A 13,095-nucleotide genomic window follows, 5' to 3' on the forward strand; every position below is an offset into this window, starting at 1 on the left:
GGATGAATATTCAGTATTCTTTTTCCAACAACACAATTCAAAGGCATAAATTCTTGTCTTGGCATCCTTTATTCACTGTTCAGCTCTTAGACACATAGCAGGTGACTAAAAAGATGATCATGGCTTAAATCAGGCACATCTTAGTCCTCAAACTGACATTTCTTTTCAGGATTTTGGAGAGGTCCCTGACAGCTGAATTTTCCAATGCAATAAATACATCTCCTGACTGCTAGTACCAAGAATATTGATTGTAGATCCAAGTAAGATGAAATTGTTGACCATTTCAATACAAGAAGCTGCACTGTAATCCAGAAGGCATGCGGTTCAAAGTCACCATCCGCTCCGCTGGAGAAGGATGGGCAGTCTTCTCTCATGCGATTAACTGCCTCTTAAAACCCTCTGTGAGGGTCTGCTATGAGTCGGTTCCAACTCGACAGTACACAACAGCAACATCATGATGTTACCCATTGGCTCGGGTGAAGATTTTTGTTTTCTTGATGTTGAGATTTAATACATATTGAAGGCTTTAGTCCTTGATGTTCTGCAGCAAGTAACTAAAATCTTCCTCGCTTTCAGCAAGCAAGTTTGTGTCATTGTCATCCACATGAATCAAGTTTTTGATGAGTCTCCCTCCAATCCTGATGTCACATTCTTCTTTTTATAGTGGAACTTCCCAAATAATTTGTTCAGCGTATAGATTTAATAGGTATGGAGAACTGGGGGAATGATTTTTATGTCGCTAACAACAGCAACAACTTCAGTTTAGGTATATATATGCTTGTTTAGTGGTTGCTCTTATCAGTACAGCACGCGTCTGCTAGTTTTCTGTCCTGGAGTAACTTAACGGTTTGCTGTGAGGACGCTATGCTACTACTGTGGTTTCAGGTACCAGCAGGTTCACAGACCGACTAGGAAGTGGGATTGGCCATCCAATGTTGAAGTAACATGCCTTCAAAAATCCTATAAGCAATAGAGGAACAGTGGTAGCTTTAGCATTAGTGGTGGAGATGGGAAGTCAGTCATAGATAGCATAGGTAGGGAGAAAGATCCCTAGCCTGACACATACCTTTCCTGCTTTTAAGCCATACGGTTTCTCTTTGTTCTGTCTGTCCACTTCTTGACCTATGTACAGATTTCACAGGAGCACAGTTAAGAATCCCCTTTCTTGTAGTTGTTATCTATAGTTTATGAAGATACACACTTTCTACTTTTGAATAAGTCGCTAAAAAGTGTTTTTATTTCATCTGCGATCCAAATGAAATAATCAATGATACTTCTTGTTCCATCGTTTCTTCTGATACTAACTTGCATTTATGGCAGTTCTTTCGTGTTTTGTTGCTCCATTGTTCTTTTAATAATTATCGTTAAGATTTTATTTGCATGTAATAGTAATGATTTTACTTATATGTAATATTAATAATATTATGACTAGTAATTTCTGCCTTCTGTTGGATCTCCTTTTTGGGAATGGGAACAATTATAGATCTTTTCTGTTAATTGGAACTGATGTACAGCTAACCATTCAGCAAATTTTTGGAGCCTTAAATATCTCATGCTGATGTTTCTTTCATGAAATTACTGATGAATTAGAACTAGGAAGATGCCACCTCCTCTTCCTTGTGTGCATGTAGATAATATCATATCATTGACAGTAATGACAGCCTCAAGATAGATCTTGAAATGTTCTTTTTGACAATGAATGTGATGCTATTCTTCTTAAATTTGTCTTTCCCACTCTAATAGTTCTTGATTATATGATTTAAAATGGTCAGGACCATTTATCTCAGCTCACTAATGCCTGAGATATCAGTCTTTATGCATTCCATTTCATTTTTTTACAGCTTTTTATTTTCCTGGATTCTGACTTTGTATATTCCAGGTTTCAGTTATTAAGGAGTGTTCAGAGCAGTTTATTCTCATGTTTCTCCTATCACATTAGCAAATCAGGGTTCTTCATTGGAAGAAAGCTTTACTTCATCTTCATTATTAAGGCAGACCATTCTCAGAAGAGGCAGCTCTTACTCAGTCACATTTTTAGTAGCTTCTAACTTGAGAGCCTCGTCTTCTGGCATGATATCAAGCAGTGTTACACTGATGTTTATAGAGGTTTTTATGGCCTCTTACTAATCGTGTCTTAACTCCAGAAGTTTTGCTGATATCCATCCAGCATAGGCGGCCTTGCTAGTGATTGAATCACAGCAATATGCAAATCACCACAATCACCAAGCTCACAGACTAGTTATGGAGGAAGGGAGGAATGAAAAGAGTGGGCCAAAAGAGGGGGAGTTATGATAGGAAAGACAATATGCAAATAAGAGCCAGTACTATTAAAGAAAAGGAATATACTTAGAGGTACAGAAGACTTAAAGCCAGCAACAGATGTATAGGCAGACAGGCAAGGTGAAAAGATAATGGTAGGTGAAAAGTAATACTCCCATAACTGTACATAGTTTTGGCACATGGTATTTCTACATTCATGGTAGTATATATGGTAAATACATCTTTGTAGCCCTAACAGGGACTACGTATTGTTATTGTCTTGGTGATGACCAAATCCCCTATGTGAATAACTTTCTGAGTCTATGGAATCGAGACCATAGTCTTGGGGGACATTAAGAAAATTGACATAAATAGCCTAGTTCAAAAAAATGCCCACATGCCATGGCCAGCCCCTGCTGCCTCTGTGCCCCAGCCAGCCCTCACAACATCAGCAGCTGACACAGAAGAATTTTGTGAAATAACATATGATCAAGAGGCAATGGTGATGAAGGAGGAAGTTCAAACTCCTCTGAAGGAATTGGTAAAAAGACCCCAGGAATTGATAGAATACAAATTGACATATTTCAACAAACAGGTAATTTCCTGGACATGCTCACCAGGTTGTACCAAGAAATCTAGAGGACAACTGCCTGGCCAATGACTGGAAGAGATCCATATTTATCCCCTTTCCAGAAAAAGATGATCCCACAGAGTATGGAAATTGCTGAAGTATATTACTAAAACCACACAAGAACAAAATCTTTCTGAAGATTATCCAAAAACAACTGGGACAATACATCAACAAAGAACTACCAGAAATACAAACCAGGCTTAGAACAGGTCATGGTACCAGGGATACCATTGCTGATGTCAGGTGGATCCTGGCTGAAAGCAAAGAATACCAGAAGAATAAATATTTGTGCTTTATTGACTATGCTGAAACATTTAACTTTGTAGATTATAATAAATTTTTACTAACAAGAAGAATGGGAATCCCAGAACACTTAACTGTGCTCAGAAGAAACTTATACCTAGACCAAGAGGCTGTTGTGTGAACAGAGCGAAGGACCACTTTGTTGTTATGTGCTGTCGAGTCGCCTACAACCTTTAGCAACCCTATGTACAGCGGTTGTGAACCCTGCCCTGTCTTGAACTAGTCTCACTAATTCCAACACACCAGACCCCATTGCCCCCAGTCATTGTATCAATCCATCTCATCTGGGGTCTTCCTCTGTCCCTCCATCCTTCCAAGCATGATGTCCTTCTCCACAGACTGGTCTCTCCTGGCCATGTGTCCAAAATATGTGAGACAGAGCTTCAAAATCCTAGCCTCCAAGGAGAAACTTAGTTTTGCCCTTTCTAAAAAAGACCTATTTATTTTCTTGGCAGACCATGGTTTGTTCAAGACACTACATAGTTTAAAATTAAGAATGATATACATGAGTTTTGTATCCTTTCTGTCTACTTTTTCAATCTGTATGTTGAGCCGATTATTTAAGAAGTTGGACACTATGAAGAAGAATGTAGCATCAAGATAGGAGGAAGACTCATCAGTAACCTTTGTTATACTGAGAACACAACCTGGCACTAAAAGTGAGTTAGAACAACTATGAGATATCATCTCACCCCAGTAAGAATAGCAAAATTTAGCCGAACAGTAAGCAACAAATGCTGGCAAGGTTGTGGAGAAACTGGAACCCTTATTCACTGTTGGTGGAAGTATAAAATGGTGAAACCACTGTGGAAAGTGGTATGGCGCTTTCTCGAAAAGTTGGAAATAGAGATACCATTTAACCCAGCAATTCCACTACTAGGTATCTCCATGTTTATCGTGGCTTTGTTCACAATAGTAAGGAGTTGGAAACAACCCAAGTGCCCATCAACAAACGAATGGATAGAGAAGCTGTGGTATATTTACACAATGGAATACTACACTGCCTTGAAAACCAAGGAACTTATGCATTATTCAAAATGGGTGACCCTGGCGGACATTATGCTGAGTGAAATATCTCAGTCACAAAAAGGACAAATACTGCATGGTGCCACTGTTGTAGAATGGGACTGACATCAGGGTTGGGATAAGACTGAGAAAAGCTGGATAAATTATGTATACTGCATTGAAACAGATGAGGGTGAGAACAGTTTAAAAGTGATATATGATAGGGTATTATGGTTATCACAAGAGTCCAGAATTAAGGTTGCATATTGGAGTGTACTCGGAGTGGTGGTGGTGGGGGAGGGGGTGATTATATACCAATGAAATAATTTTTCTTTTACTTTTCAAAGAGAGGAGTGGACTGGGGTGAGGATTGGGCAGGGAGAAGAGTGTAACAATGAATGAATGGAAATTCAAAATCTCTGTAAATGTTCATTAAAATTAATAAAATAAAAAAAAAGAAATAGTAAGCTAAAAAAGTGAGTTAGACTTGAAGCACTTACTGCAGAAGACTAAGACTAGACAAAGACTAGAGATATTCCAAAACCAATGACCGTTCATTTTGTTTTGGAATCAATTCTAACAATGAAGATAAATGAAGGAGTGGATTTGCAGTCTGAAATAGAAAGATGGGTATTATGAAATTCTCAGCCTTGGAAGACCTGCAGGGTCGGCTGTGAATTGGTTTACACTTGATAATAGTGAGTAAATGAATGATGATAATGATTACCTGAGAAAGTGGAAGATTCCAGAAAGAGAAGATCCTGAATGAGATAACTAACACAATGACTAGAAGAATGGATTGTCATGAATCCCAGATTGTGAGGATGTTGCACAGTTGTTGAGTTGAGAGGTTTCATTCCTTTGTACATAGGATCAGTGTGAATTGTAGTCACCTTACAACACAATGTTATTTGTTACTTAAACCCTAATGGTAATTCTATTTTTAGCTATTTCAAAGAATCTTTACACTGTTTTCTACAATGCAAATACCAATTTTGTATTCTCACCAGCAGTGGATAAAGGGTTCAGATCTTTCCACATGCAAGGAATTTTTTAAAATTTTAGCCCTTTTTTACTCCCTCCCCCACTATTGTTGAATTGCTTCCAACTTCTATTGACTCTGTTTAACAGAGCAAAATCGTCCCATATGGTAGCAGTACAGTGCATAATCCACTGAGTCACTAAAATGCCATACCCGTCCTGCTGCTGTTAAATATCAAGTTGGCATTGACTCATGTTGAATGGCTGTGTGTTAAACACTGCCTAGATTTGGAGCCTTCTCACAGTCACTGCTGGGCCTGAGCCATTTGATACAGCCACTGCATCAGTCCATTTCCTTCAGTGTCTTCCTCTTTTTTGCTGACCTCCTGTTTAACTAAAAATAATGTCTTTGTCTAGGGAAAGGCTTTTGCAGATAACGAGCCCCAAAATACATTAAATGAAAAAAATGAAATCTTGCCATCTAGCTTCTAAAGCGAATTGGAATGCTTCCAATACTAGATTTTTTGTTTGTTTGTTTGTTTTTAAAAAAAGATCTCAATGCTATCAAGTTGAAACCAACTCATAGCTGAACCACTAGTGGACTGTTGTGAGGTGGTAAATTGCATGGGAAGAAATCGCTCATCCTTCTCCTAAGAGCGGCTGGCTGGTGGATTCCTATCACTGGAGAGGCACTGCCTTTGCTTAGCAGTGCAGTTGTCTTGTCTCATTGGAGGTTTTGATTTTCATATCTTCACAATGGATAGTGACAGCATTTTTTGATCTGTTTACTAGCCATTTGAATGACCTTTGTGGGAAGATGTGTATCCAAGTAGTTGTCTCCATTTTGTACTTGGCTTTATTTGTCTTTTTGTTAATACATAGCAGCGTGAAGATTCTTTGAAATAGCTAAAAATAGAAATACTGTTGTTATTAGGTGTGTTTTTGTTAATCGTGTGTATGTGTGTGTGTGTGTGTGTGTGTGTTGTTAGATGCTTGTTTATATGTTTTCCAAAAATATTCTCCCAGCTGTATGCTTGTGTCTTTTCACTTTTTTAGAGAAGCCTTTTGATGAACAAGTTTTACATTTTGATGACATCTCATTTTTTTTTAATCTTTTGCTGTTTGTACTTTTTTTAAAACAAAATTTTTATACTGGTTTACTTACGAAGTTTGTATGCCTTGTTTTTCACACCAGATCTTTCTCCTTTTCTTTACCCACTTCTTCCTCCACCTCTCCAACCATGTGACCCTATGATTAAGTCCTCACCCCCTGCCCATCCTCACCCCTCTGCTCCCCTCTCCCGCCTTGGATCTTTGTATGAGTTCTACAATTAAGGTCTTAAACAGTATTTTTCCTTATGGAACTGAGTTATTCACCTAACATAATGCTCTCCAGTTCCTACCAAATTAGGAAATAACTTAGAAAATCATTGCTACTGTGTATAGTAGTGGCATAATATTGTGTTTTTATTGTGCTTTTGCTGTTATATTAGGTAATTGGTTTTAAAAGCTGTCTTACAGGACTTTTATGATTTTTAATTTGTATGTATAGATGCTAATCTGTTTTAAATTATTTTTTGGATGTGCAAAACATAACTGTTTAATGTTTATGCATGTAGAAATTAAATTTTCCCAGCACCATTTAGTGAAGAGACTCTTATTTCCCCATCAGATGAACGGGGCACCATTGTGAAAAGTCAGTTGCCCAGAGATGTCTAGGTTTATTTCTAGATTCTCAATTCTGTCCTGTTGGTCAATACATATACTGTTGTACGAGTACATTTAAAACCTCCTCCTTCATTCTTCCATAGTTGCTATTTGCTGTCTAGTCCTTCTGACTCTTGGCTGGCCATAGATGTAGACTAGAAGTACTTTTGGGGGTTTTCAAGTCTATGATCTTTTGGAAGCAGATATGTTAGCCCCTCCTTCTCAAGTGCTTTGAGAAAGTTTGACCTGCTTACCTTTTGGTTGATTGCTTAATCATCCATATCTCCTCCTGTGGGATTTACAGCCTCCGAACATTCCCAGGAGGCTCAGCTATCAGTCAATTCTGAATAGACTGCACATTACAATAGCAGTGTTAGTAATTACATGTAAATAAACTAAATTTTTAATTGTGATTAATTCTTATATGAATATTTTATAAACGTTTACAATTTTGGTATTAAATGGTGGTGGTAATTGTGCAGCTAAAAATTATGTCATTAAAGAACCTGATACTATAATTCTCTTTCCTGTTTGTTTCTGCTTCTGGCTTCTATTTCTCCTTCTCCTAAACGTTCCCATCATTTCAGCCTAAACCTTTCTCTTTTAATTTTTTCCCTAGGAGAAACTCTTTATTCTGTTTATACTGTTAGTCCATTGCCACATTTTAAATATGTAAAGCATAACAAAGGTTTCTGAAGTTCACTTTGGATGGACTTGACTAGTTGTTGTGTTGTTGTTATATGCTGGCAAGTTGCTTGCAACTCCTGTGTACAACAGCCCCGAACTCTGCTCTATTCTGAGCCAACCTTATTGTCTTTGACACACCTACTTCCATTACCCCAGTCACTGAGTTAATCTATCTCATCAAGGGTGTTCCTCTCCTGTGCTGTTCCTCCACCCTCCCAAGCATGATGTCCCTCTCCAAGGACTGGTCCCTCCTTGCAATATGCCCAAAGTATGTCAGATGAAGTTTCAGAATCCTGACCTCCAAGGAACAGCCTGGCTTACTCTTTTTAGGATGAACCTATTTGTTCTCCTGGCAGTCCATGCTATATTCAGCACCACAGCTCACAGGCATCATTTCTCCTTCTCTTATCCTTAGTTATTGTCTGGCTTTCAGATGCATAGCAAATAATTGTTAAGACCATGGGCTGGATCACGTTCATCTTAGTCTCCAGACTGACATCATTTCTCTTCAGCACTCTGGAGAGGTCCGTGAAAGCAGATTTTCCCAATGCCATTAGTCTTTTGATTTCTTGGCTTATGGTACTGAGAATTTTGATTGTGGAACGAAGCAAACAATTGACTAATATAATAGTGATATATTGAAGCAAAATCCAAACAAGCCTATGTGTTTGTTAGATTTTGTACATGTTGTTGTATACTGTTGAGTTGGAACTGACTCATAGCTGACCTACCACCAGTGGGTTTTCAGAGGCAGTTTAAACATATAGGTGGAGATTGCACTTCTTTTCCTCACAGAGAAGTTGGTGGATATGAACCATGTGCTTTCGGGATTGCAGTTCCGCTCCTTACCATTTGGCTACCATAGTCGCTATTGAGTAGATATTTGTTGATTTTTGAGTAAGAGAAAAAGGAGCATGCTGAAAATGAGGGGAAAAGGAAAATGACACAAGTAAGTGTAATACAAAGAAAGTTTTTCCCCCAAATTCTTTAAGAAAAGCAGCTTTTGTGGGGAACTGCTCTGTTAGCCCAAAGCTAGATTATTTTAATCCACTAACCAATACGACGAAATCCTTGATGGGAGATTTTTCCAATGCAGCACATCTTTTGATTTCTTGAATACTGATATTATTAGTGTTGATTGTGGGTCCAAGTCAAATGAAATAATTGACAACTTCTGTCTTTCTCCATCTATCATGATGCTGTCTATTCTATCAATAGTTAAGATTTTTGTTTTGGCCTGAGGCCTGGGGCCTTGGAGTCTCCCTCCATTCTGACAGTTGGCTGGCTAGTTGACATCATGGTCGTGGTCTTGTCTTGGTGGCAGTCAGGCAAGGGAAGTTTCTGAGGTCCATTTTGTTGTGTGTTACTGTTCTTTTTGTCTCTCAAAGGTGGGCAGCCTTGAGCCTTAGACTAAGGGTAAAGGTGGAGGCCGTTTGAGGGTTTACTTTAAAATCCTGTAGGGCCCTTGGGCCAGATTTATTAATTTTAGAAGACTGTTCTTTTAAAGACACGGCAATCATTTGTCTATTTTCTGTACTGAACAGCTTGGAGTTGCTGTGATGCTGAACACTATTCCATAGTTGTGTCAAATATCATAATGGTTATCCATTATGTAGAGTGGTTGGATGAGCTTCCAGATTGATTTATGTTGGGAAGCAGGAGTGGCATTCACTTGCTAAATTAGATGCCTCTCGAAACTCTACAAACTGTCTTATAAATGTACAGAAATGATGTTAATTATAGAACAGATTTTAGGTCTTTTGGGCAAAGCTTACTCTGAGTCAACACTTATCCACTGCTAAGTGAGACTAGTGCTGTTATTTCTGGAGGAACATTCTTCCACTTTGCACATCACACTTTGTCAATGTGCTGTTTGAGGTAACCTGGGATTGCTACGATGCTGAACCTTGTGCCATGGGGATATCAAATACTAGAATGATTTTCCATTGTGGACAGTGTTTGGTGGAGCTCCCAGTTGTAAAACATACTTGGAAGCAGGAGTGGCATCCACTTCCTAAACCACTTGCCTCTGGAAACTCTATGAGATTGGAGAAACAACAGTAACTATGGAAAAACATTAGGTCTTTTGTTCATAGAGTTGCTATGAGTCGACCTCAACTCAAAAGCAATCAACAACGCAACAACAATATTGAAATGTAACCCACATCAAAAGCTATATATATAGTCTTTGATTTTCAGCAGTTGTTAGTTCTTGTTGTTAGGTGCTGTGGAGTCAAGTATTACCCATAGTGACTCTGTAAACAATGCATCTTAATCCTGTCCTATCCTGTGCCAACCTCACACTTTCTGACACATTAGAACCCATTGGGGCAGTCACTGTATCAGTCCACCTGGTTGAGGGTCTTCCTTTCCTTTGCCTCTGCCTCTGCCTTTTTGAACATCATACCCCTTTCTAAGGAGCAGCCCCTCCTAGCAAAATGCTCAAAGTATGTGAGGTGATGCTTTATTATCTTTGCCTCTAAAAGGTGCTTTAGCTACACATTCTCCAAAACATATTTGTTTGTTCTTTTAACAGTCGATATTCAGTACTCTTCTTCAACATCACATCTCAAAGACATTCCTTCTATCGTCCTCACTCATTGTCCAGCTCTCAGAAGCATAGCAAGTGGAAGACCGTGGCCTGAATCAGACACACCTTAATCCTCAAACTGACATCATTACTCCTCAGTAATTTGGAGAGATCCCTAAATGCTTTCCCAGTGCAATATGTCTACTCATTTCCTCACTACTAGTACCAAAAGTGTTGATGGTGAATCCGAGTAGGATGAAATTGTTGAAAATTTCAATCTAATCTCTATCTATGATGAGGTTATTTATCGAGTCTAGTAGTAAGAATCTTTGTTTTCTTGATGTTTAGATGCAATCCATATTGAAGGCTGAAGTTTTTGGTCTTCTTCAAAAAGTGCTTCAAATCCTTCTCCCTTTCAGCAAGCAAGATTGTGTTATCTGCATAACTCAGGTTATTGAGAAATCTTTCTCTGATCTTGAAGTCACATTGTTCTTCATATAGTCCAGCTTCTCAAATAACTTTTTCAGCTAAAAATGGAATAGGTATGGAGAGAGATTACAAACCTGACACATTTCGTTCTTAATTTCAAACCATGTAATGTTCCCTTGCTCGGTTTGCATAACAACAGTCTTTTGGTCTAGGTATAAGTTTTGTAAGTTTTGCATAAGCAAAATTAAGTACTCTTGGATTCCCATTCTTGAAAGTTAGCTTAACTTGTTATGATCCACAGAGTCAAATGCCTTGCATTGTCAATAAAGCATAAATAGACATTCTTCTGGTATTGTTTACTTTTACCCAGAATCCATCAGACATCAGCAATGATATTCCTGGTGCCACAGCCTCTTCTAATTCCTTCTTGAACTTCTGGCAGTTTCCTATCAGTTCTTATGTACTCTAAGTACTCCTGTGTCCTCTCTAATGCCTATGTCCTGTTCTAGCCATTTTTAAATGATCTTCAGCAGTATATTGCTTGCATATATTATAAATGATATTGTTCTACATTTTGTTGGATTGTTTTCTGGGGAATGGGAATAAATAGGATTTGGTAACAGAAATGAAGCTGGAAAAAGATTGATCTTCTAGATAAAATCATTTTGGTGTACTGACTCTCTTTATTCCTTCCATCTTTTGATTCTTGCTTCCTGCATCATTCAAAATTTTACTCATAGAATCTTTAGTATTGCAACATAAGGCTTGAATTTGTTCTTTAATTATTTTTAAGAAATACCAAGTGTATTCTTTCATTTTGGTTTTCTAAGTCCAGTTGTTTTTTTTTAAATTTTAATATTTTGCCTTGTCTTCTTGAGTTGCCTTTTGAAGTCTTCTATTCATCATTTCTTGTTTTGTTTATCCTCTCAATGTTCTAGTGTAAGAATTTATGATACATAGAATAGTTAATACTGAGGATGGTAGCCTTGTTGACAATACAATAGTAACCATGCCAGTGGGATTTTTATATAATTAATTTTTATTCATTTTTAGTTTTTCTTATAAATGTACTACTTTTCTTTAAATTAGGAAAAAAAAAGGAGTGGCATCCACTTCCTAAACAACATATCTCTGGAAACTTTATGAACTTTGATAAATGTCGATAGTTGTAGGGGGGTTCAGGACTTTTGTTCTATCTACGTAGGGTTGCTATGAGTCATGCTCGACTTAAAGGCAATCAACAACAAAAACAACACTGATTTATAGTAGGCTTAATCTTTAGTGTTTGAACATTAGCCTTGAAATTTCATCACAATAAGTGGTCATTCTGTTGCTTGGATAAATAACCATCATATTTAATAATTATAGATCTTCCCTGGCTGTTCACCTTTAATGTGAAGTTTTATCCTCCTGATCCTTCACAACTGACTGAAGATATCACCAGGTACTTGGCATTTGTTTACAACAATTAACCTTTGCTCAACAGCTATTATTTCTTTCTGTGGGTTGGTGGTAATTACAGGATTTTTTTTTTAATTTGTGCTGAGAACAGCTGGGTATTTGGATGGTAGAAAAAGATACTGTGAATTAATAAGTACATTGATAACTAAGTCCTGTTAAATTGCATGTCAGTGACAGGGTTTTTTTTTCCTTTTGATGAGAACAGTAGTGTGGAATGGTTAAAGCAGTTTTTAAAAAAGTTATGGCCAAGGAGAACTGTACTGTGAGCTAAGTACTTGAGGGTGCCTTTTGGACATTGTTAAAAAAGATTCTGTGTATCTGTGGCTGCTGTGCCTTCAGTATTATCTGCTAGGCTAGGTTTCCATCGTAATTGACATCTGTCAATTATATCCATGTCTTAACACATCTAAGAGTTAATATGATCCATGTGTAAACTCAGATGGTTAGAATGTCTTTCCAAATAGAAGTGGCAGATCTTTTTTTTTCCTTCTTCTTACTGCTGAATAAGAATGTACTGATGAAGCTCTAATTGAATTAGCTTCAGCTAGTAAACAGTAAATAGAAGCTTTTGTAACTGCACAGCACACAGCTTGAAACACGAAACCTGACAGGTCGGTGGTGGTGGATGCAGAGCTTCACCATAGAAGTGCCTTTGAACCATAACTGTAATTGGGGTATTGTAACCCAATGCCCATAAACAATTCTGTGTAGTTGTTTGTTTGGAGATTGTAATTCTTTGGTGATTGCAGCTTTAAGTATTGGTAATTGACTTGACTTTCCTCCTCCTCTTCCCCCCCACCCCCCAATAAATAAGGCTTTAAACAGTTACAGTGACTGTCATGGGAGAAATGATACCATTTGAGCTAACAAATGACCTTTAAATGAGACCAGCTGCATGTTTGTACTGGTCACCACCTAGCCTAAATGTCATGATTAAATTTTTCATGACGTATACATTTAGACCCTTGGTCTGCTTCCAGTCTTGCAAAGCTGGTGATGTTGGATCCATAGGCTTTACAGTCCCAGCCACCTGCTCAGCTCTGGTTACCCTGGTGGAGGGTGGAGCTTGGTAGTAAGTGGGTCAAGGCACTGGGCTAAGAGA

At 38.0% G+C, this 13,095-nt stretch overlaps 1 protein-coding gene across 1 annotated transcript in view; it reads left to right on the top strand.

Annotated features, from left to right (window-relative positions):
* The window catches only part of EPB41L2 (erythrocyte membrane protein band 4.1-like 2), a 135,410-nt gene that overhangs the window by 66,837 nt on the left and 55,478 nt on the right, over positions 1–13,095 (top strand). The window contains exon 5 of the mRNA XM_006885028.1: positions 11,901–11,976. Within this exon, the coding sequence (XP_006885090.1) occupies positions 11,901–11,976 (76 nt within the window). The remainder of the gene's footprint in view (positions 1–11,900; positions 11,977–13,095) is intronic.

This window comes from Elephantulus edwardii, unplaced genomic scaffold (genome assembly GCF_000299155.1).
Source record: "Elephantulus edwardii isolate Elephantulus edwardi_28Jun2011 unplaced genomic scaffold, EleEdw1.0 scaffold00039, whole genome shotgun sequence".
Taxonomy (NCBI): domain Eukaryota; kingdom Metazoa; phylum Chordata; class Mammalia; order Macroscelidea; family Macroscelididae; genus Elephantulus; species Elephantulus edwardii.